General features: G+C 41.3%; 1 protein-coding gene across 1 annotated transcript in view; it reads left to right on the top strand.

Annotated features, from left to right (window-relative positions):
* The window catches only part of PRIM2 (DNA primase subunit 2), a 323,348-nt gene that overhangs the window by 35,518 nt on the left and 262,194 nt on the right, over positions 1–25,636 (top strand). The window contains exons 6-7 of the mRNA XM_038743964.1: positions 18,588–18,683; positions 20,686–20,823. Coding sequence (XP_038599892.1) covers positions 18,588–18,683; positions 20,686–20,823 — 234 coding nt within the window. The remainder of the gene's footprint in view (positions 1–18,587; positions 18,684–20,685; positions 20,824–25,636) is intronic.

Raw genomic sequence — 25,636 nt, 5'->3', positions numbered from 1 at the left:
ATGCTGAGAGAAAAGATAAATTATTATGAGTTAGGGCTATGGGGTCTGCTAGACTTAGGAGTACAAAAAGTGGAAAAACTATTGGTCTTGAATCTGTTTTTTGCCTGCTTTCTTGGTCATCTTGTAATAGTAACTGAATAAAGATGGGGAAACCCTTCTCCACAGTTACCCTTCCTCACCTTCCTCTTCAAAAAGCTAAAATACCAAACCAAATTATGATAAGCAAACCATCAAATATGATAGTCTGAAAACTCAGTTGTCACTCTAGGATGCCCTATCTCTCCCAAACCTAATTATTTTTCTCTTGTTTGTAGGGCATTAGGAAGTAGCTTGTGAGTTTACCTGTTTTCTATTTGGTGGGAACAGTTTAATCTTCAGGGCTGACCTTCTGGTACCATTAATTAAAATGGAAGCAAGTGATGGGATGTTGAATTGAGTGCTTTCAGATTGCATCTGTTTCTTTCATAAGGTGTTCCGGGGAAAAGACCCACTGAATTCTAGTGAGGTTTGATATAAAATCTCTTGAATCAATTGTCTTGCCTTGGCCTCTTTCTGCTGTTACCCCATTATTTCAATCCCGATGTGTGAAAATGGTGATGTTTAACCATGGCAACACGATCTGTCCTTTTGGTTTCTGAGCAGCCTTTATTCTTTCTTTCTCAGCTAAGTGAAACTCTCTTTCATTATATGCTATTGCTAAATCTCTGAGCCTAGAGCCCTTAGAATCATTGTGTGCCTGAAGAATAAAAGTTTGAGAGTATCTGTCTAACCTATAAAAATGGACAAAATGCTGCCAAGAACAAAGTAGATGTGAAAAAAAATGCCTTTACTGGGCTTTAAGGGAAATATGAGGGATGTATATTGCACTTAAAAAAAAAAAATTTCCAGTTAAGCCAGCCTTATAGAAACTTGAATTTAGGAGACTTTCTCTGCACCAAAATGTTGCAGCATAAAGTAACATAAGGGAGATGTCATAAAGAAGAATATTTGAAACTCAGTAATGGAAAGCTCTGGAAAGGCAGAGGCATTGTCAATTAACTGGGTGCTTAAAATGAATAGTTTGGAATTTAAGAAACGGTCAGATTTCAAAACTTGCCTTCAGCACTAAAGAAGCAAAATGAACTTCATGTGTGTTTGGGCTTGCTTTGCGAGTCAAAAATCATTAAGGTAAATATTTTCTATTTTGTTTTCTTAAACATGGGCCTAGAGATGATTCATCTTTGTATGTTAATACTTCTCTTGAAGTCCCACAGTGTTCTGTGGAAAATTGATTGCAGTGATCAGGTGCCATATTCAGTCAATCAATCAGTGATACTTATTGAGCACTTCTTGCTCATCTCTGCAGTATAATAGAGTGCAGTATAATAGAGTAGATTGACACAATCCCTTGTTAGCATTACTTTTAGAACACCTCCTTTCTCATGACCGTAGCAATTCTCTTCTACCACCTCTCTTGGACTCTTGCTCCTACCCAGCTATACCTTGCTCACAACTTTTCTGTTTAACTTATTTCTCATTCCTTGTCTTCCACTTGAAACTCCCTCCCTTTCCAGCTCTGTTAGAGCACATTCCTTTCCAGTTATCAAATCCTCCAAGAAGTCACCTTCTTGTTGTATGTTTACTTACTTTTGTTTCTAGTAATTTAATCCCAGTTTTTTGTTCTTTTGCCTAATTTATATTTAAAAATTTGAATCTGCTCATGTCTCTGCTATTAGATTGTAACCTCCCTGAGGGCGAGGATGATGTTTTGACATTCATTATATTCCAACCACCTTTTCCAGTGCTCTGCATACAGCAGGTGCTTAAAACTCTTGATGTTGGTGATGATGTTGAAGTGCTGCACGGTTACTTCTATCTTTGTGTACTTTTATTCCTGGTAAAAGCATGGTTAATTTTGCTAGTACTTAATGATGATAATGATGTTGTTTATTGAGCACCTACTATGCACCAGTGTATTAAGTTTTAGAATAGAAATAAGATAATCAGATCAGGCACAGTTCCAGTCCCATGTAGGGTTTACAGTCTATAAAACTGAGGCACAATGTGAAATTTCCTTTTATCTCTATATTCTGATTTTTTAGTGTGCCTTTGGTAATCTTGGATTCCAGTCCATTCCACACTCTGATGGCCCTGATCATTTTTCTATACAAAAGTTCAGTCCATGTTTCCCCAGTTCTCAAGAACCTCCAGTGGGCACCTGTCCACCTCTACATCAAACTCCTTACCATTGACTTTAATCACTCAATCACCGTGGTCCCTCTTATATTGCCTCGAGAATTTCCTACTATAATCCAACATGCTCAGTTTGCTACTCACTGTTTGCTACTCACTGTACCTTGATCTCATTTATCTGGCTGCTGACCTCTAGTCCACGTCCTACCTCTGGCCTGGAATGCCCTCTCTTTTCATATCCAACTGATGATTACTCTCCCCACCATAAAAACCTTATAAAAATCACATCTCCTCCAGGAGACTTTCTCTGACTGTCCTCATTTCCCCTACTCCCTCTCCCTTCTGCGTTGCCCTTGCCCTTGGATCTGTAACCTGTATTCACCCCATCCTCAACCCCATAGCACTTATGTACATATCCACAGTTTAAAATAATGTCAGTCTCCCCTCCCCTTCTTACCCAGACTGTAAACTCCTTATGGGCAGGGAATATGTCTCAATTCTGTTGTATTGTGCAGCAGTACAGTGCTCTACACAGTAAGTGCTCAATAAACATGATTGATGGATTGGTTGGAGTAAAATGCCATCCAGTGCAGTAGGTGAAGGTCTATATTTTCAGAATTCATGACTTGTTTTTCAGTCACAAATTATTTTGTGAGAGTGCTTAGTACAGTGCTTTGCACACAGTAAGTGCTCAATAAATACAATTGAATGAATGAATGAATAAATGAGAGTGCAAATTAACAAGCAAGTTTGACTTCAACTGTTCTTGAACATGTAGCTTGCAAATAATAACAGTAGGGAAGTAGTAAGAGTAGCATCAGTTAAGAACTATAACCTGTTCACATTTGATCTGTAGGGACTCAGCAACCACTTTTGGTGATGCTTCTGAGACCATCTTCCTTAATATTTCTAAATACTTGTGGTGAATTTTGTCCAAGAAAATAATGCTTTTGGGGAGTGTGTTTCCAAAAGAGATCCAGTCCTTGTGGGAACCTGAGATTAGATAGCTATCTTTTTTTATCTTCATTACTTTTGCTGGAGGGATGAGTTCACAATCTTCCCCAAAATAGGCAGGGAGTAAAATTGTTGGTGAAAACATGCTTCAGATGTCTCCTCTCTAAGCAGAGCTTGCTATTTCACATTGGTGTTCCTTAGATGTTAGGAAATGTAAATTACAGGTCTTCTCAAGCAAGTTTCAAAAGAAACTGACAATATTTTTGTTATTAAAAATATCATTTCAATATTTATGTAGCCTTTTTGTATGTGTATAGTGTTTTCAGTTTATTTTTGTTCATTTTTTACATCAGAGCTATGCAGTGCATCTAAATTATTTCCTAATTACAAGGTTAGAAAAGCCAGGAGAAGAATTTCAAAGGATTTAGTCAATCAGTGGTGTCTCTTCCTTCCTTCCTTCCTCCCTTCCTCCCTTCCTTCCTCCCTTCCTTCCTCCCTTCCTTCCTTCCTTCCTTCCTTCCTTCCTTCCTTCCTCTCTTACTGTGTGCAGAGGACTGTCCTAAGCACTTGGGAAGTACAAGTTGGCAACATATAGAGATGGTCCCTACCCAACAACGGGCTCACAGTCTAGAAGGGGGAGACAGACAACAAAACAAAACATGTGAACAGGTGCCAAGTCATCAGAATAAATAGAAGTAAAGCTATTGTTTCTTACTATGGAGAGACTACAATGCAACAGAGTTACAATCTAGTGGTTTGTACAATAGATTTGGACAAGAAGCCTGACTCTTTTCTCTCATTCAACCCACATTTTCAGTCTGTCACCAAATCTTGGTAATTCTACCTTCACAGCATTGCTAAAATCTGCCCTTTCCTTTCCAAACTGCTACTATGCTGATGCAAGCACTTATCCTATCCCACTTTGACTACTGCATCATCCTCCTTGCTGACCTCTCTGCCTCTGGTCTCTCCCCACTCCAGTCCATACTTAACTGTGCTACCTGGATCATTAAAAAAACCAAAAACGTTCAGCCCATGTTTCCTCACTCCAAAAACCTCCAGTGGTTGACTACCCAAAGAAAGTCCTTACCAATGGCTTTAAAGCACTCAATCACCTTGCTCTCTTCTGTGCTTTCTTGCTTCTTTCTGGTTGCAACCCAGCATGCTCACATCTGTCCTCTAATGCCAGTGTACTCACTGCACTTCATTCTCATCTATCTAGTTGCCTATCCTTCACCCACATCCTGTCTCTGGCCAGGAACTCCCTCCCCCTTTATGTCTGACAGTCGATCACTATCCCTAGCTTCATCTCCTCCAAGAGTCTTTCCCTAAGTCCTCATTTCCCCTACTCCCTCTCCCTTCTGCATTGCCCTTGCACTTGGATTGTACTCTTTATTCACCCCCCTCAACCCCCAGCACTTACGAATACATCTGTTATTTCTTTTCATGTCGGTTTACCCCTCTAGACTGTAAGCTCCTTGTGGGCAGGGAACATGTCTACCAACTCTGTAACATTGTACTCTCTCAAGCACTTAGTACAGTGCTTTGTACACAGTAAGTACTCAAATATGATTTGGATTGATTATAAATTTTATTCTGATGAACTCCATCATTCACCTTGCTAAATACTACAGTCTGTGCTGTTCTTTGGGGCAAATCCCTTTCACTTGGAAAAAATTGGGGTACGAAACTAAGTCAGGATTGACTGCAGCTGAAACAGTTGAGAACCCAAGGATGATTTCAAATTTTTAATTTTGAGTATTCCTCTGGTATCTTCTGTCCAAACCATCACAATTTGGATCAGTTTTACTAAAACATAAGTAACCTTAATAACATTAAATACTGTGGAGACTACATCTAACATTTGTTTCCATAGTTGCGAGAATTAAATGAAAGAGCTCATCTAGTACCTCCATCACATCTATTCCTTTGAAAAACTGTCACAGTTCTAAATTGAGAGGTTTTTGAGAAAAACGGCCTTGATGAATGTAATTCCTTCAACAGAAAGTTGAATGATATTGGAAACTGACTAAATACAGAAACAAATGAAGAGCTCTTCACATCCAAGAAATATAATTTAGAGAAAGAGGCTTTATTTTGAGTGGTAACATTTTGAAAATGTAGTTACATCTGTCTCTAGGAATCTAAACACACAGGACCTGTTGCCTAGTAACATTAAGAGACTGACCTTAAAATACAAGACTGTTTTTTGATGGCACATAATATATGACATTTACCTTTTAAAGTGTCATTTTGAATTCATCTGAGGTCAGTAATGAGTAAGTTCTTCTTGCAGTTGGTAGTTTTATAGAGGCACCGATTGTTGAATATCTACATTAGAAAAGTGCTGTCATTTTAGGGATTAATGGACATATTTGTGGGGTAAATCAGGAACGGGAGGCTGGATTAAATGGAAAGTGATGTTTGGTCTGTGCCCATGAAAGAGAAACCTTTGGAGAACTTGGGCCATCTTCACTTAGTGGAACCTCTACCACTCTCATTTCTTGCCTCCTGAGCCAAGTTGGGTGTTTTAATTGTTAAGGTAGGTGTTGTATCTACCTAATAGTTTCCTTTGTAAATGCCATAAATAGATATGGAAATTTAAACTTCATGTCTTTAAAGTTGGGTCTTACTGCAGAAGTTTACATTATTGCTTCCACTCTCTTCCACCATAGAATGGATTTAATGTGAATGAGGCCCCCTACACAGTAACAGAGATCATGTCTAGTAGCGCTATTGTTCTTTCCTGGGCACCTGGTACAGTGCTCTGCACGGAGCAAACGTTAGTCCTATAGTGAGGTGGAGGTTAGGGAGACTCATCATCATCAGTGGTATTTATTGAGTGCTTACTATGTGCAGAGCACTATACTAAGCGCTTGAGAGAGTACAATGCAACAGAGTTGGCAGACATGTTTCCTGCCCACAGTGAAAGTCTTGATTGGTTTAGGAAGCTTTGCTGGGCAGTACTGCCATAAGCAGTTGAGGGCAATGGGAGCAGAAGTTCCTGAATCTCTACCCGTTCATTCAATCATATTTATTGAGCACTTACTGTGTGCAGAGCACTGTACTAAGCCTGTTGTGCACCTAACTGGCTTTGAGTAAGGAAGGAGCTGCTCAATTCCAGACCTGACAGAGTCATTCAGGGGCCACTGGCCTATTAGGATTTTCTTGGTATTTTGGTCCAGTCCCTGGGGAAAGACATCCTACTTAACCTTATGTTTCTCTTTATGTATCTGTAACCTGTCACCATTTCCACTGTTTATCATTTTGATTTTTAGATTGTGAGCCCCACAAAGACAAGGATTATGTCCAATTTCCACCTGCACACACTAAGTGCATGCTCTGTACACACTAAGTACTCCACCAATACTATTAGTAGTGCTACTATGTCTAACCTCTTGGAGGCAATGCAGTTAGAGGTAGTTTTGGGAGCATTTGCCTGGACGTGGAGATATAGTTTAAATGGACTACAGGTCAGCTTCATTCTGGAGAAGACACAAGAGCTGGGATAATTCTGGGTTGTGCTCGTAGATGGGTCTTTTCCTCTTGGCTGCCTTATATTGTGGATGGAGCTCTAGTATGCCATCAGTCATTTAGATGTTTTTTCCTGAGTGGTAATCAGTCAGTCATATTTATTGAGCGCTTATTATGGGCAGATCACTGTCGTAAGCACTTGGGAGAGTACAACAGAATTAACATCCACGTTCCCTGCTCATAACCAGCTTACAGTCTGAGTAAATGCACAGGTTGTGCCTTTTGAAATTGGGATTTTCTTAAATCCTAAATTTACCGGGTTATGTTAAAAAGGAAAGTAAATCTTTTCTAAAAAAGACATTCATTATTATTGTAATTTCTTTTAGTAACTGAAATAGATTGGGCTATTATATATCTGTCTTGTACCTAGCCATTTGTTAAAGAGAAATGATGATTTAGGTCAGGCTAAAAGAAAGGAATGCTCATTTCACTTATTTGACCAGGTAGGTTCTTCCAAGGAGTTAAGGAAGGCAAGTAAATTTTTAATCCTTATTTGCAAGGTTTCTGTATAGCCCATTTAATTTTAAAAGAATAAAATTGCCTTTTCTCAGGTAATGAGCAGAGGCCATGGCACAGGTGATTTATCTTTACCTTGCAATGTTCAGTATGGTATTCAAAATGTTTCTATGTGCACTGAAAAACATAAAGTGGCAATAAAGTAATCGGACCATTGATTCCAGAATTAATTGGCTTTCTTTTTTACAGAACCATGAACTTACTAGTTAGACCCTAATGCCATTAAAATATCTTTCATTCAGTTTTTCTTTTAGCAGTTAGGTGGAATGGCTAAAGTTATAAGTGTGGAATAGTACTTATATTAATTTTGATTAGTTAACATTTGGATATGTAATGGTAATTAATCTTTCAAGCTGTTGCTTAATTCTCCAAGATTTACAAATTGTGGTCATTTCTCCCTGGCATCTCTCCCCCCAAGTTGGTTTTCTTTCCTGTTTTACTCTATGGATATTTCTTTGATCTATCAATCAGTCAATCAGTGGTATTTATATATCATTTTTTGGAAATTAAATTTCTGATTTAAAATTATTCTCAGAGCACATTTGAGAAGGACGATTATTATTTAGGAAATACATTCAGATGGTAAACTCCTTCAGGATAGGGATCAGGGAAGCATATTGAAGTATGAACTAGAATGGGGAGAGACTGGAGGCATGGAGGTCAGTGAGGAGACTAATGAACTAGTCAAGGTGGGATACAAGTGCTTGGATCAGCATAGTAGAAGTTCAGATGGAGAGGAAAGTCAGGATTGTAGCTTTGTGGTAAAGGTAGAACTCATAGGATTTGGTGACAGATTGAATATGTGGGTTGAATGAGAGAGATGAATTAAGGAAAGTGCTACAGTTTTGAGTTTATAAGGTGGATAGTGCTGTTGTCTACACTGAGGGAAAAGTCGGGGGGGGGGGACAGGGTTTGGGTGGAAAAAATGAGTTCTGGTTTTTTGTTGGTTTTTTTTGAATGGTATTTGTTAAACTCTTACTATATGTGGCATGATACTAAGCACGGGGGTAGGTACAAGATAATCAGGTTGGACACAGTCCCTGTGCCAAATGGGCTCACAGTCGTAGTCTTTATTTTACAAAGTAGGTAACTGAGGCACAGAGAAGTTAAATGACGTGCCCTAGGTCACATAGCAGACAAGTGGTGGTGCCGGGTTAGAACTTATGCCCTCTGACTCACAGGTCCGTTCTTGAGGTGTGTTTTGGACATGTTACTTTTGAGGTGTCAGTAGGACATGTAACTGGAGATGTCTTGAAGGCAGTAGCAAATGCAAGACTGAAGAAAAAACAGAGGTCAGGGCTTGGGAGGTAGATTTGGGAATGATCTGTTTAGAGATCACAGTTGAAGCCATGGGAGTGAATGAGTTCATACATTCATTCATTCAATTGTATTTATTGAGTGCTTACTGTGTGCAGAGCACTGTAGTAAGTGCTTGGGAAGTACAAACCGGCTACATATAGAGACGGTCCCTACCCAAGAGAGTTTTCCAAGGGAGGGATTGTAGGTGGAGATTAGAAGTGTGACCAAACTGAAACTTTAGAGAGGGTGACTTCCCTTTAGGGAAGGGACAGAAGCCAGATTGGAGTGGGGCAAGGAGAAAATTGGAGGAGAGGAAGTGGAGGCAGCGGGTGTAGACAACATGCTTGAGGAGCTTAGAAAGGAATGGTAGTAGGTAGATGGGGTGATAACAGGAGGGAGCTATAGGGTCAAGGGAGGGTTTGTTTTTTTCTGACAGGGGAGATAGTGTGTTCCAAAGTATCAGGGAAGAAACCATTGGTAATTCATTCAGTTGTATTTATTGAACACTTTCTGTGTTGCAGAGTATGTACTAAGTGCTTGGAAAGTACAATTCGGTAACAAATAATTGAGCGGTTGAAGATGGTGGGCAGGGAGGGAAGCAGGAAAGGGGGCAAGTGTTTTGCTAAAGTGTGAAGGGATGAGGTCAGAGGCACAGTTGGAGGGGTACATTCCTTTTTTATCCCATGCAAAATTTAAACCTGGAAGAAAACATCGCCAGGGGTAAAGCTCTTCTGCCTGGATTTCAGGAGAGCAGACAGGTAGCCACAGCTGTGCTCAGGAAGCCTCAAATAACTGACTACCTTCTCCTAGGTTTCCCCTGAGAATAGCATGGCCTAGTGGAAAGAGCACAAGCCTGGGAGTCAAAGGACCTGGATTCTAATTCCACTTTCCCACTTGTCTGCTGTGTGACCTTGGGCAAGTCACTTAATTTTTCTGTGCCTCAGTTAACTCATTTGTAAAATGGGGATTAAGATTGAGCTCTATGTGGGACATGAACTGTGTCCAACCTGTTTAGCTTGTATCTACCCCAGTGCTTAGTACAGTGCTAAGTACACTTACAGTACTTAGTGTAAGTGAAGTACAGTACACTTACATAGTAAGTGCTTAGCAAATACCATTGGAAAAACTCAGCCAATTGCCCAGAGAAGGGGCTTCCCAACTATTGGTCCAGTAGCCAGTCTCATTTTGTCATCATCATCATCATCATTATCATCATCAATCGTATTTATTGAGCGCTTACTATGTGCAGAGCACTGTACTAAGCGCTTGGGAAGTACAAATTGGCAACACATAGAGACAGTCCCTACCCAACAGTGGGCTCACAGTCTAAAAGGGGGAGACAGAGAACAAAACCAAACATACCAACAAAATAAAATAAATAGGATAGATATGTACAAGTAAAATAAATAAATAAATAAATAAATAGAGTAATAAATATGTACAACCATATATACATATATACAGGTGCTGTGGGGAAGGGAAGGAGGTAAGATGGGGGGATTGGAAACTTCTGAGAAGTGTAGGCCAAATCAGCCTCTCTGCCCCTGGGTTTTGTGTGTATAACATTCAGTAAACAGCATTAGGATTAAATGCCCCTAAATCAGCATAATAAGAAAAAAAAATTCAATCCATCAATCAAGCACTGTACCAAGCACTTGGGAGAATACAATATAATAGAGTTGGTAAATTAAAATTTTCTTTTGGTAATTTTTTGTAAAACAATATTGAAATACTTTTAGAATGTGTGTAAAATACAAGGTCTGAATTGAAGCTGGAACTTTGTTTTGATTATAAAATGGGGAAGTGAAATCTTTCTGAAGCCAAACAACTTTTTAAAAATAAAAAAACGACTACAAATAAAAACCTATAAATTCAGTTAGTTATGTCTGTCCTCCAAATGACCATTTTATCATTTTTCAGAAATAACACTAATTCAAGTGATTGAGCAAAATATTCAGTAAGTGAACCAAGCTAGGGGTGAGCTTGTGTGAAATGGCCAAATTCAATTTTATTTGGTTATCCCAACTTGCAAATATCTGAATTAATCTTGATTTTGATTAGTTTGGAAAATTGACTCTTTCTTGTCCATTGATTGGTATTTCAGTCATATATTATTAGTTACTGTGCTTGGTGAAACCTGAGATTTTGTGTATGTTTAAAACACAATTCCTTCACTCACAAGCTCAGGCTCTAATGAGGGGTTTTCTTCCTTCTGGACTGCAACTGGTTTTGGAATGTGGTCAAATGGCATTTAACAAAGGATTAGGTGGGGCAGGTTATCACTGGCAGTGATTTCAGAGATGGAGAACAGATACAGTGGCTTTCAGTGCATATTTTGCCAAGTTACAATTTTCTTTTAGTAATTTTTCCCTTGGATCTTTCCTGTTGGTTCCATGGGAAGAAGGCCCAATATGCAATGAAGCTGTGTTGCCTCATCACCCTATAAGTTATCTGTGTAACAGTTGCCCCTTCCTGGAAGATTATCTATCAGAAATATTTACATGCAAATTTCAACAATAATTCCTAATCTTGGATGTTCATTCAATGGTATTTCATTTAATAATATTTATTGAGTGCTTACTTTGTGCAGAGCACTGTACTAAGCTCTTGAAAGTACAATTAAGCAACAGAGACAATCCCTACCATTCATTCAATCATATTTCATTGAGCGCTTACTGTGTGCAGAGCATTATACTTAGCTCTTGGGAAGTACAAGTTGGCAACATATAGTGACGGTCCCTACCCAACAATGGGCTCACAGTATAGAAAGGGGAGACTGACAACAAAACAAAACATGTGGACAGGTGTCAAGTCGTCAGAACAAACAGAATTAAAGCTAGATGCACATTATTAAGAAAATAAATAGAATAGTAAATATGTGCAAGTAAAATAAATAGAGTAATAAATCTGTACAAACATATATGCAGGTGCTGTGGGGAGGGGAAGGAGGTAGGGTCGGGGGGATGGGGAGGAGGAGGGAAAAAATGGGGCTCAGTCTGGGAAGGCCTCTTGGAGGAGGTGAGCTCTCAGTAGGGCTTTGAAGGGAGGAAGGGAGCTAGCTTGGTGGATGTGTAGAGGGAGGGCATTCCAGGCCAGGTGGAGGACATGGGCCGGGGGTCCACGGCGGGACAGGTGAAAACGAGGCACGGTGAGGAGATTAGCGGCAGAGGAGCGGAGGGTGCGGGCTGGGCTGTAGAAGGAGAGAAGGTAGGTGAGGTAGGAGGGGACGAGGTGATGGACAGCCTTGAAGCCGAGAGTGAGGAGTTTTTGCTTGATGCGCAGGTTGACAGGCAGCCACTGGAGATTTTTGAGGAGGGGAGTGACATGCTATATTGTTTAGTTGAGATACTTTTTTGCAGCTGCAGCAATTTAGAGGTTTGGATTGCCTAGAATAATGAACTCACTCATACACAGTGTGCCAAATCATAGATTTTATTGGGAATACACGGACAATATAACAGAGGGTGGAAATAGAACAGAAAAATGCAGATACATATAAAAGCTAAGATAATAATAAGAACAGTAGATAAGATATACATCACCAATTTGGAAGAGCACCTACATCTGGTTTCAAGGCTGGGGAGTCCCGGTTACAGCTTCCAGAGTCCCGAATGGGAAAGTCCTGAGCAGAAGGAAAACTCCCCACTGTGAGAGACAATAATATTGTCAGAGTTCCTAAAAGCTGTATTAATGTAATGCAGAATTATCAAAAGAATATACTTAATGTTAACATCTCCTTTCCTGTATTTCAAAACTGTAATAAAAGGAAAAGGGCCTGGTACGATACTTTTCTTGGTGGGACTGGAACAGGTTTGGGCCTCATAAATTCAGTGGATCTTGAGACCTTGGCTAGCAGACTGTGCAGTGCTGGTCAAGATCAATCAATCAATCAATCGTATTTATTGAGCGCTTACTATGTGCAGAGCACTGTACTAAGCGCTTGGGAAGTACAAATTGGCAACACATAGAGACAGTCCCTACCCAACAGTGGGCTTACAGTCTAAAAGGGGGAGACAGAGAACAGAACCAAACATACCAACAAAATAAAATAAATAGGATAGAAATGTACAAGTAAAATAAATAAATAAATAAATAGAGTCATAAATATGTACAACCATATATACATATATACAGGTGCTGTGGGGAAGGGAAGGAGGTAAGATGGGGGGATGGAGAGGGGGACGAGGGGGAGAGGAAGGAAGGGGCTCAGTCTGGGAAGGCCTCCTGGAGGAGGTGAGCTCTCAGCAGGGCCTTGAAGGGAGGAAGAGAGCTAGCTTGGCGGAGGGGCAGAGGGAGGGCATTCCAGGCCCGGGGGATGACGTGGGCCAGGGGTCGACGGCGGGACAGGCGAGAACGAGGTACAGTGAGGAGATTAGCGGTGGAGGAGTGGAGGTTGCGGGCTGGGCAGTAGAAGGAGAGAACGGAGGTGAGGTAGGAGGGGGCGAGGTGATGGAGAGCCTTGAAGCCCAGGGTGAGGAGTTTCTGCCTGATGCGCAGATTGATTGGTAGCCATTGGAGGTTTTTGAGGAGGGGAGTAATATGCCCAGAGCGTTTCTGGACAAAGATAATCCGGGCAGCAGCATGAAGTATGGATTGAAGTGGAGAGAGACACGAGGATGGGAGATCAGAGAGAAGGCTAGTGCAGTAGTCCAGACGGGATAGGATGAGAGCTTGAATGAGCAGGGTAGTGGTTTGGATGGAGAGGAAAGGGCGGATCTTGGCAATGTTGCGGAGCTGAGACCGGCAGGTTTTGGTGACGGCTTGGATGTGAGGGGTGAATGAGAGAGCGGAGTCGAGGATGACACCAAGGTTGCGGGCTTGTGAGACGGGAAGGATGGTAGTGCCGTCAACAGAGATGAGAAAGTCAGGGAGAGGACAAGGTTTGGGAGGGAAGACAAGGAGCTCAGTCTTCGACATGTTGAGCTTTAGGTGGCGGGCGGACATCCAGATGGAGATGTCCTGAAGGCAGGAGGAGATGCGAGCCTGGAGGGAGGGGGAGAGAGCAGGGGCAGAGATGTAGATCTGGGTGTCATCAGCGTAGAGATGATAGTTGAAGCCGTGGGAGCGAATGAGGTCACCAAGGGAGTGAGTGTATATTGAGAACAGAAGGGGACCAAGCACTGAACCTTGGGGAACCCCCACAGTAAGAGGATGGGAGGGGGAGGAGGAGCCTGCAAAAGAGACAGAAAGAACGACCGGAGAGATAAGAGGAGAACCAGGAGAGGACGGAGTCTGTGAAGCCAAGGTCAGATAGCGTGTTGAGGAGAAGGGGGTGGTCCACAGTGTCAAAGGCAGCTGAGGGGTCGAGGAGGATTAGGACAGAATATGAGCCGTTGGATTTGGCAAGCTTTGGCAATATTTGGCAAGATATATTTCAAGCTTTGACTTTAAATGCACAGTGGCTGCCCACAACGATCCTACCCCACCAACTTTCATTAAATTATGAAAAATAATTTTTAACTCTGTTTAATGTCTGTTTTAATTAATTTACACATAGACCTAGACTTGACCAAGATAATCAGTTTGGACTGCATGTTCATTACAAAATCTGTACAGTATTACCCAAAAGGAAAGACTTCAGAGACAACTACTACATGGGGATGGCACGTTATGGAAAAGAATATTGTACCCCCATATTCCTGAGGGACACTGGCTAAGAACTCAAATACAGTATGTAAAATGTACTGATGAACACTGTGTTGGATCCTTGAGTCATTTTGATGTAAAGAGGGCACAGGTTGTGTGTCAATTTCATACCATTCCTTTTGTTTTAAGTAATTATTTTGCATTGCACCATATAAATGGTGAATACATAGATGAAAAAAATGCGACATACTTATTGTCAGAATGTACCGACACTGATCAAGGGAGAGTATGTGGTATGGCTACTAGGCAGATGGAGCCCTGTCTACTAGACCGCTCTCAAAATTTGTGTGATTTGACTATATATCCTATAACTAATTTCTCGATGCCTTATGAAGTAACCTCGCAACGTATATGTATTACTTTTAGTAATCAGACTGATCTTTCTTCTATTAATCAAACTGCTCCTTTTTCTGGTTGTCTACGGAATATGGAGTTTCTACACTGGCAGGGTGATGATTTTTATTTTGCCCCTGATGTAGTGGATGATGTTTCTTTGACTTGCGTACCCCCCACTTTGCCTCTACAGAATAGAGTTTCTCCACTAGCAGGGTGATGACTTTTATTTTGCCCCTGATGTAGTGGATGATGTTTCTTTGACTTGAGTACCCCCCTCTTTGCCTTTATCTGATTTATATGTAACCTTAGAACCTTTAATGAATATATTGCGGGAATCCAAACAGCTTAAAGCTTTATTGGATCATAACGACAATTAAGACTGAGCTCCTTGTCTTCCCTCCCAAACCCTGCCCTCTCCTTGACTTTCCCATCACTGTTGACGGCACTACCATCCTTCCTGTCTCCAATCCCGCAACCTTGGTGTCATCCTCGACTCCGCTCTCTTGTTCACCCCTCACATCCAAGCCGTCAGCAAAACTTGCCAGTCTCAACTCCACAACATTACCAAGATCTGCCCTTTCCTCTCCATCCAAACCGCTACCCTGCTCATTCAAGCTCTCATCCTATCCCATCTGGATTACTGTATCAGCCTCCTCTCTGATCTCCCATCCTCCTGTCTCTCCCCACTTCAATCCATACTTCACGCCGCTGCCCGGATTGTCTTTGTCCAGAAACGCTCTGGGCATATTACTCCCCTCCTCAAAAATCTCCATTGGCTACCAATCAACCTACACATCAGGCAGAAACTTCTCACCCTCGGCTTCAAGGCTCTCCATCACCTAACCCCTCCTACCTCACCTCCCTTCTCTCCTTCTACTGCCCACCTCGCACCCTCTGCTCCTCTGCCACTGATCTCCTCACCGTGCCTCGTTCTCGCCTGTCCCACCATCGACCCCCGGCCCACGTCATCCCCATGCCCACCCTCCCCACATCCGCCAAGCTAGCTCTCTTCCTCCCTTCAAGGCCTTACTGAGAGCTCACCTCCTCCAGGAGGACTTCCCAGACTGAACCCCCTCCTTCCTTTCCCCCTTCTTCCCCTCTCTATCCCCCCCCACCTTACCCTCTTTCCTTCCCCACAACACCTGTATATATGTATATATGTTTGTACGTATTTATTACTCTATTTTACTTGCACATATTTATTCTACTTATTTTATTTTGTTAATATGTTTTGTTTTGTTCTCTGTCTCCCCCTTCTAGACTGTGAGCCCGCTGTTGGGTAGGGACCGTCTCTGTATGTTGCCAACTTGTACTTCCCAAGCGCTTAGTACAGTGCTCTGCACACAGTAAGCGCTCAATAAATACGATTGAATGAATGAATGAATGAATATAAAATTAGAACACAAATCGTTAGTAATTACTTGATAGAAGCATCACACTTGGTTACTTCTGATGCTGGTCATCATTGGTATGATTTCCTTTTTAGATCAGTTACTGCACAAATGTATTTCTCTGCATTGTTTAACCCTATATTGATTTTCGCTGCAATACTTGTATTATTATTTTGTTGTAACTGCTATATATATATATCAAAATGAAACGACTATATCACCAATTTACCCCCCCCCAATTTTAATCGCTTATACTATAGATATGTCAGATCTTATGGCCGAATGAGGTGTTAATCAATTTAAGATCTTCCCTATTACAGTCTAAGCGTGACCACCTGTTGGACTTTGTTGTTGCCTTGGAGTGTTGGCTTCACTCCCAGGCAAGAATAAAGTTAAAAGAATATTCTTGAGGCACTCCTGGGGATTGTGGCCACAACCCATGGGGGGGGGACCCAAGGACACTTAGAATCCTGCAAAATGTTGATTAAGGGAGTGACTGTCCGGGGAACCTAGCCAGTTCTTTGGGCAGTCCTCCAGTATTATTATCACTTAAGGTCACACAACAGTTTGGCAACTAACTCTGGTATTTGGCTTAGTGCCTTCTTTGTCTAATTTTCAGTATAAGTCCCATGTTAGTCCCTTACTTTTTGGAGTCTAACCCATAGAGAAGACGTTCTGCTTGGGATTTTCCCATTCCGGACTCTGGAAGCTGTAACCAGGACTCCCCAGCCTTGAAACCAGATGTAGGTGCTCTCCCTAATTGGTGATGTATATCTTATCTATTGTTCTTATAATTATCTTAGCTTTTATATGTATCTGCATTTTTCTGTTCTGTTTCCACCCTCAGTTATATTGTCCATGTATTCCCAATAAAATCTGTGGTTTGGCACACTGTGTATGAGTGAGTTCATTATTCTAGGCAATCAGAACCTCTAAATTGCTGCAGCTGCAAAAAAGTATCTCCTTAACGATACACATGCCCAGGGTGTTTCTGCACAAACATGATCCAGGCAGCAGCATGAAGTATAGACTGAAGTGGGGAGAGACAAGAGGATGGGAGATCAGAGAGGAGGCTGATGCAGTAACCAGTCGGGATAAGATGAAAGATTGAATCAGCAAGGTAGCGGTTTGGATGGAGAGGAAAGGGCAGATCTTGGCGATGTTGTGGAGTTGAGACCGATAGGTTTTGGTGACAGATTGAATGTGAGGGGTGAATGAGAGAGCGGATTCGAAGATGACACCAAGGTTGCAGGCTTGTGAGATGGGAAGGATGGTAGTGCTGTCTACAGTGATGGAAAGTCAAGGAGAGGGCAGGGGTTGGGAGGGAAGATAAGGAGTTCAGTCTTGGACATATTGAGTTTTAGATAGCGGGCAGACATCCAGATGGAGATGTCCTGAAGGCAGGAGGAGACCCGAGCCTGAAGGGAGGGAGGGAGAGCAGGGGCAGAGATGTAGATTTGGGTGTCATCAGCGTAGAGATGATAGTTGAAGCCGTGGGAGTGAATGAGTTCACCAAGGGAGTGAGTGTAGATAGAGAACTGAAGGGGACCAAGAACTGACCCTTGAGGAACCCCTAAGGGGATGGGAGGGGGAGGAGGAGCCCTCAAAGGAGATGGAGAATGAATGGCCAGAGAGATAAGAGAAGAACCAGGAGAGGATGGAGTCTGTGAAGGTTGGATAGAGTGTTGAGTAGAAGGGGGTGGTCCACAGTGTTGAAGGCAGCTAAGAGGTCGAGGAGGATTAGGCTAGAGTAGGAGCCGTTGGATTTGGCAAGCAGGAGGTCATTGCTGACTTTTGAGAGGGCAGTTTCGGTGGAGTGTAAGGGACGGAAGCCAGATTGGAGGGGGTCAAGGAGAGAGTTGGTGTTGAGGAATTTGAGGCAGCGGGTGTAGACGACTCGTTCTAGGAGTTTGGAAAGGAATGGTGGGAGGGAGATAGGGCAATAACTAGAAGGGGAGGTGGGATCAAGAGAGGTTTTTTTTAGGATGGGGGAGATGTGGGCATGTTTGAAGGCAGAGGGGAAGGAACCAGTGGAGAGTGAGAGGTTGTAGATGAAAGTTAAGGAGGGGAGGAGGGATGGGGTGAGAGATTTCATAAGATGAGAGGGAATGGGGTCTGAAGCACACCTGTGGATGTAGTAGCACTTGAGAGGAGGGAGGAGATCTCATCTGAAGATACTGCTGGGAAGGATGGGAGAGTAGCGAAGAGGACTGAGAGCGGGGCGGTTGGAGAAGGAGGAAGAGTGACTTTGGGGAGCTCAGACCTGATAGAGTTAATTTTACTAATGAAGTAGGAGGCCAGATCGTTGGGGGTGAGGGGTGGAGGAGGGGGAGGAACAGGGGCCCTGGGAAGGGAGTTAAATATACGGAAGAGCTGGCGGGGATGATGGGCATGGGTGTCAATAAGGGAGGAAAACAGCTCACAGTCTAGACACTCTCGATGTTTAGTCCAGTTGGTTCTTATTTTCATATATAAATTCCAAATTGATTTTATCTTTTGTATCTGATTTAATTCATGACAGTAGCAGTTTTCATGTTTAAGCTGTTACTATGAGCCTTAGCCCTGGGTCAGGTAAGAGGTAACCAGTTTGGATATCTTCATAATGGAGAAGGCTTGGATATATCAGTTTTTCTTTTCATTGCATGCAGATGTGGAAACCTGTCCATAGAAATGGCAATTTTATTAGGATATGCATAATATCTTTTAAGTTATTCATCAGTCCAATATTTTTCTTTTTAGATAAGCCGAGACGAGAAGTCACGTCTTTCACAGCTAATTAGTGAATCAACACCATCTTTAAATGCACTTAAAGTGGAAGACGAATTGATTTATAAGGTAGGTGAAATGGGTTCGGGGGCAGCCCTTTGGGTTACTGTCAGAGTCTTCGGAATTCAAGTGGAGTCTCCAGGCTCTGGATTGCTTAGGGAAATCTCTGGACTTCCTTATTGTGTATTTCGAGCATACATAATTCTTTAGTCTGACATTTGGACATGGAGTTCTGGTATTGCTCCTGAGTTTCAGATCTTCCTTCGAAATCTCTGCTTCCAAATTCTGAACTTTTCAGTGTGAAAAAGAAGGTGGCAACCTGATTAAAGGGATGTTTCAACATTTTATAGGATTTACATATATACATGTTACCTAACCATTTGTTAAATCATGATGTAGCTTGTATTTATTGCTTTAATGTTTTGAGGGATCATTCAATATCATTCATATGCCATTTGATTTCTTCTTTGGTTCTAATATTATAAAATGATTGTAATTTTCCCCTGGCATTAGAAGTTCAGGATGTTTGTGGTCATATTTTACTCAATAGATAAAATGGCGTTTCCTAAAAATGGAACAAGGTATATGGCAAACTTTTTGAACCATATATTACTGTCTGCTTCAGCAGTAGCACTGGTTCATTGGTAGAATTCTTGACTGTTGCAAATAAGATCTGATTTCATATTGACTATAAGAACGAATTGCAAGGAGACTTTGGCATACAAAATTTGCACTTTGCAAAAGTCTAGTTCTCAAAATGAGGACAATTGAAATAGTGCAGAACTTCCTAGTGTACTTTTGAGATGGAGATCCAGATGTACAGTGTGAAAAATTGTTTGCTTCAGGTCATATGCTAGTTGAGGAAAAGCTGACTCCCCAGACTCAAGTTGTTAGTATGAGATCACACTGTAGCACTGTCTGCAGCCTTCTGTGGCTTGATGGTGCCTCTGTGTGTTGAAAGAAGATGGCAGCCATGGATACTTAGTGTTAGAGTAGAGCTGGGCAAAACTTGGCATCGGGGCTGGATCTTGCCCTCCAGTTGATTCATTCTGACTTGGCAGTTTAGAAAGAAGCAGCTTACCTTGCTGTTAAGCAGAAGTGAATATTTGGCAAACCCAATAAATCCATGCTGTCAGAGTTGCAGATGCCGGGTTTCTGAGTACGTTTATGGCTGACTCAGTACCAGGGAAGAAGCAGCCATTTACTTCGCTTAAAACTCTCTTTCTCTCCTCCTGATCTTGGTGGCTGGGAGGATGTTGCCTGAAACTTTTTATTCACCTCAAGATTTTCCCAATTGGCCCTCTAGTCAAGTAGTTTTCTACCTCATTCTATGAGCTGGGATTAGAACCCATGACCTTTGACTCCCAAGCCTGTGCTTTTCCCACTGAGCCATGTTGCTTCTCTTGATTTGTGGCATTGATTCAACTAGTGTCCTTTTCTTGATAACACTAGTTATTAACAGGCAAATCAACACCACGAGCCCTCCAATCATAGGTATGAGCAAAACAAAATAATAAAGCATGTTTCATTATTTGTGGGTGTTGAAGTAAGCTCTTAGAAATTCTTGATTCAACACTTGAGGGAGCAGGAGCATTGTTGTAGGGAAGTTTGGAGGTTTCTTAATCACTTCTCTAATGGGATTCAGGAGCAGAGACTTTGCCAGGATCACTGGAGTTTGTCTTGATGCTGAATGAAAAGTGAGAAAGTGGAATGAACTGGTAAGGAATAAGGAGCCAGAGAAGCTGAACTTCTTGGGATTTCCTACAGATTGATTAGAAAAGAGTAAGATTATGAGTCTTTCTAGAACCTTTTATTTCATTTCTGCAATGAAACAGCAGTACCTAATGTGGAATGTTTTAGCAGTGAGAATTTGAACATTCTATATTAGTTGCTTCCTCAATTTAATGCCCCCTCATTATCCAATTGTTTAAGGTTAAGGGATGGTAAGTTTGTTCATTCATTTGGCTGCCAGCTATTGTGATGGATAAGAGCCTGGAAAAATACATTTGAAATTTGAATTTACCCAAAATGGTAGTGTGACCTTCATATTTTTTTCTTTGAATAAATTTAGGTCCCTTTTGCTGATGCGCTAGATTTATTTAGAGGAAGAAAAGTCTACTTGGAGAATTCCAGTGCCTACGTACCACATCAGGACATTGTGGTGATCCTCTTGAATGACTATCGAATCAAACTGTCTAAAGCATTGGCTGTAAGTAGATCTACTGATTTCCCTGGCCAGATTTGTTTTCTGTTGCTTCTTATGAGCTTTTACCCCTTTTCATTGTTTTCTAAACCAGTGAGAGTACTGTGGTGAGTGTATTTAAGAAAACTAACCTCAGACTTCAGCCTAGTGCTATCACAGTTGTTTGTAGATATTAAAAAACACCCTCACTGTGAAGATAAGCTGAAAGAGCTTAATTTTAAGTAGCATTTACCGCACTATGAAACAAAATTGGAACCTCAATCGGGCACATTGTTAAAATTTTTGCAGTTGTTGCTCTTAAGGAAGTTAATATTTCTTTTGAGATAGTAACCTGGTGGATTCACCTATCTGGGTCTACACATTACTCTGCATTGTCGAGGCAGGATAGAAACTATAATGATTGGTTGTTGATGGAAATTGGAATTTGCTAATCCACAGAAATTCTCCTCTGTTCTCTCTTCTCCAACCAAAATTGATTTTCACTAATTAGAGATGGTTTCACTTGAGCCTTTCACTTTTTTTTTTACATAGAGCTTACTGTTTTATTACCCATATATGTGTATTTACTTTTTTGTAATTCCTGCTTTATGAAACATCATAATCTGGTTTTCAAATTCACTTCCACAACCTCTCTGAAAAAGAATTCAAGGTTAGTATTCTTTCAGAGTTCTGAGAAAAAAAAAGTGCATCATTTAGGTGCTGGATATTTAGTCATATGTGTGAAGAGGAAGGAATTGTCACATTTTCCTAGGCCATATGCTTGGGGATACCCTAAATCCCAAACTGTGTTGTTGCCACCTTCAAGAAAGAACTGCATTCCTGCCATCTCACAGGAACTACTTCTGCATCCAAGGGAGGTAGGATGAGCTGCTCTGGCTGCATGTGTATAGAAGCACTGGTCTGTTCCTGGCTTTGGGATTAAGACCACTCTTTTGCACTGTAACTACTGTTACTTGCAGTGCTTGGGGAAAGTGAACTATAAAGTTTGGCCTAGTGAAAAAAATGTGACCCTGGGAGCCACGGAACTGGGTTCTAATTTTGGCTCTGCCACTTGTCTGCTGTGTGACCTTAGGCAAGTCACTTAACTTCTCTGTGCCTGTTACCTCATCTATAAAGTAGGGATAACATATCTGCCCTCCACCCCCACCAACTCTTAGACTGTGAACTGCATGTGGGATAGGGACTGTGACTGATCTGACTGAATTGTCTTTGCACCAGCACTTATTAGAGTGCTTGGCACATTGTCAGACTTAACGACTACTAGAATTATTATTTTTATCTATCTATCCATCTATATATGCGTACATATATAAAATAATCTAGTCTTGTGTTGTGCTGTCGAGTTGACTCCTACCCATAGTGATGCCTTGCGTCCCGAACGCCCTACCTCCTCCATCTGCAGTTGTTCTCGTAGCGTACCCATAGAGTTTTCTTGGAAGTGGTTTACTATTGTCTCCTTCTGTGCAGTAAACGTGTGTCTCCACTCTCAACTCTCTCCCATGCCGCTGCTTCCCAGCCTAGGTGAGTTTTGACTTGTAGCAGATTGCCTGCCACTCACTAGCCACTCACTAGCCACTGCCCAAGCTAGGAATGGAATGGGTATGCCTCTGTTTGACTCTCCCTCCCACAGTCGAGACAAGTAGAGTACCAGAAACTCTCCAGGTGCGACCCTGAGAGGGGTAATCCCCATTTTACAGATGAGGTAATTGAGTCCCAGAGGAGTGAAGGATCTTGCCCAGGGTCACACAATCAACAAGTGGAGGAGCCGGAATTAGAACCCAGGTCCTTCTGACTTCCACACTGGTTCCCTATCTCCCCCCAGTGGAATACAATTCTGAGATTTACCTACCTACCTATAAAATAACCCCACACTTCTAAAATCCTGCCTTGACTCCTCGCTGACTTCCCTGCCTCCTGTCTCTCCCCATTCAGTCCTTATTTCACTCTGCTGCTCAGATCATTTTTTAAAAAAATGTTCAGTTCCCGTCTCCCCACTCCTCAAGAACCTCTAGTAGTTACCCATTCATCACTGTATTAAACAGAAACTCCTTACAATTAACTGTGGGCTGAGGGCATATCTGCCAACTCTGTTGTATTGTACTCTCCCAACTACCTAGTATAGTGCTCTGCACACAGTAACTAATCAGTAAGTACCGTTGATTGATTTAAAGCACTCAATCACCTCTCCCCCTTCTACCTTAACCTCACTCATCTGGTACTTCAGCCCAGCCTGCACACTCCACTCCTCTAATGCCAACCTACCTACTGTGCCTCAGTCTCATCTGTCTTGCTTCTGGCCCCTTTCCCCTTCTGGTCTGGAACTTCCTTACCTTTCATTCAGTCGTATTTATTGCGTGCTTACTGTGTGCAGAGCACTGTAAGAAGTGCTTTGAAAGTAAAATTTGGCATCCAGTAGAGACAATCCGTACCCAACAGTGGGCTCACAGTCTAGAAGGGGGAGACAGATATTAGAACAAGTAAAAGGCAACGTGGCTCAGTGGAAAGAGCCTGGGCTTTGGAGTCAGAGGGCATGGGTTCAAATCCCGGCTCCGCCAATTGTCAGCTGCGTGACTTTGGGCAAGTCACTTCACTTCTCTGGGCCTCAGTTCCCCCATCTGTAAAATGGGGATTGACTGTGAGCCCCCCGTGGGACAACCTGATCACCTTGTAAGCTCCCCCAGCGCTTAGAACAGTGCTTTGCACATAGTAAGCGCTTAATAAATGTCATTATTATTATATATGAGAAGTACCACTCTCCCCACCTTCAAAGCCTTGTTGAACTCACATCTCCTTCAAGAAGCCTTCCCTAACTAAACCCTCATTCTCCCTACTCCTCTCCTTCGCATTGCCTACGCACTTGGATATGTACCCTTTAAGCACTTGATATCCACCCCACCATCATCCCCAAAGCACCTATTTACATATCTGTAATTTATTTTAATGCCTGTTTCTCTCCTTCGAGACTGTAAACTCCTTATGGGCAAGGAATGTGTCTACTGACTGTTGTAGTGTACTCTCCCAAATGCTTAGTTACAGTGCTCTGCAAATAGTAATTGCTCAATGAATGCCAGTGATTGATTGCTGTTCTTGATGCTCTTGTGATCTCTGTGATATAGAATAGCCGCTGGAAAGCATTCATATCAAATGCACGTGTATACTTTACGTAATTGTAATCTGGTTCATTTGCCTGTGTGCTCCATAAATTCTTTCCATCAGTTTTGTGGATTCTAAACTCCCAAAGGTCAGGTACTGAGTCTATTTGCCTTTGTTCAACACTTAGCATAGCATGGTGATTGTTCATGAGTTAATGCACCTTTATTAGTTTGGGTAAGCGGCATCAGTAGTGTTTATTTCAAGGACATATTAAGCGTGATAAACCTCTCCTGTAATTTTCATTTAAAAAATCTTAGGATGAGGTTTCCTAAATCCACTCTCAACCAGAATGTTTTATCAGAGAGGAGAAAGTTGTTTGTAGGAATATAGCAAAAGTTTTATCATGTTTCTAGAGCCATGACATCAAAGAGTGACATTTTAAAGTTTCATTCTTTAAATTATTAATTCATGAAGTTTAGTGGTCTTGATTTGAGGAGCAAATTACAAATCATGAAAACTATCTGCATTTTTAACATTTTTTGTTACTGTTTGTACTTCAGTATCTCTCTCTCTAAACTGTTTTTTTTATCTTGGACAAATAAACTAATTACTATGTTATATACAACACTAATTGTAGATATAATCATTAAACCAGGTCACGTGGATAAAAAATTTCTTTCACAGAAGTTATCATTCCTACTCCTGCTTGGATTGATAGTATTTGAATTATTATGTAGGAATTTACATAAATATTATTGTGTAGTGGAATGATGTGGTGAGTTAATAATTAGTAGTTAATTTTTTACTCCTTAGCTTGCCCTACTCAGGCATGTTTTAACTTACTAGCTCCTCCTTTTGGTCTCTAATGATATTTTGAATAATGGAGAGTATCAGATAAAACTGTTTCACATCAAAGTTTAAGCCAAATGTATTGAGAATGATGATGTAATAGAGTTATAAAAGTCAGACTTATAGTTCTTATAGTTATAGTTTTTGGGGTGAAAACAAAATTAGAAGACTAAAAATAATGGTCCCAGTTCCTTCACGAATGGAATCTGTAGTAGGAGTAGGTCTTTGAATTCAATTAGGAGATAGTGAAAACAGTGATATATTATGCTAATGTCATCATAAATGGCCTATGGTAAAATTGGAAGTAGCCTGCATTGGCATTTCAGTTGATGAATAACCTGAAAAGTAAATTCTAATTAAAGCAATTTGTAGAAAGCTCAACCATTAAGTGATAAGAATAGAGATGCCTATACTTGTAAAACTAATTGCTGGTTTTAAAAAATAAATTTGTAAATCAATTTAAGCTACATTGCATCTTTCTGAGGCATTGCATTTTCATTTGGTGCTGAGTGCTGATGGGAACAAATGACTGTCAGCGATCTTATCTGATGGGGGTTTTTTCAAATATAGTCATTTCAGGGAAGTCTTTTTTTTTTTGAAGTTGAAGATTATCAAGGGCCCTGAACATTTCTTGTGGTTTAGTTTCACCTTGTAATTTATGAATTTCAAATATCAGTTTTTGTGAGGAATAAGGTATTTATTATGAACTTCAGGTGTTTTTTCTCAGTTCCTCATTTGAGTTGTAAGTTGATGTGCGATAGCATTTGGTGACCGTATTTAAGTAGGTTTCCCATGTGGCTTCCATTCATACCAATCAGAAGTGACAGCATGAAAAACTGTTCTATCATACTGCTGAACTCTTTTGCTATAAAGCTGC

This window comes from Tachyglossus aculeatus, chromosome 1, assembly GCF_015852505.1.
Source record: "Tachyglossus aculeatus isolate mTacAcu1 chromosome 1, mTacAcu1.pri, whole genome shotgun sequence".
NCBI lineage: Eukaryota > Metazoa > Chordata > Mammalia > Monotremata > Tachyglossidae > Tachyglossus > Tachyglossus aculeatus.
The sequence above is the reverse complement of the archived record's forward strand: the minus strand, read 5'-3'. Positions and strand labels throughout refer to the sequence as shown.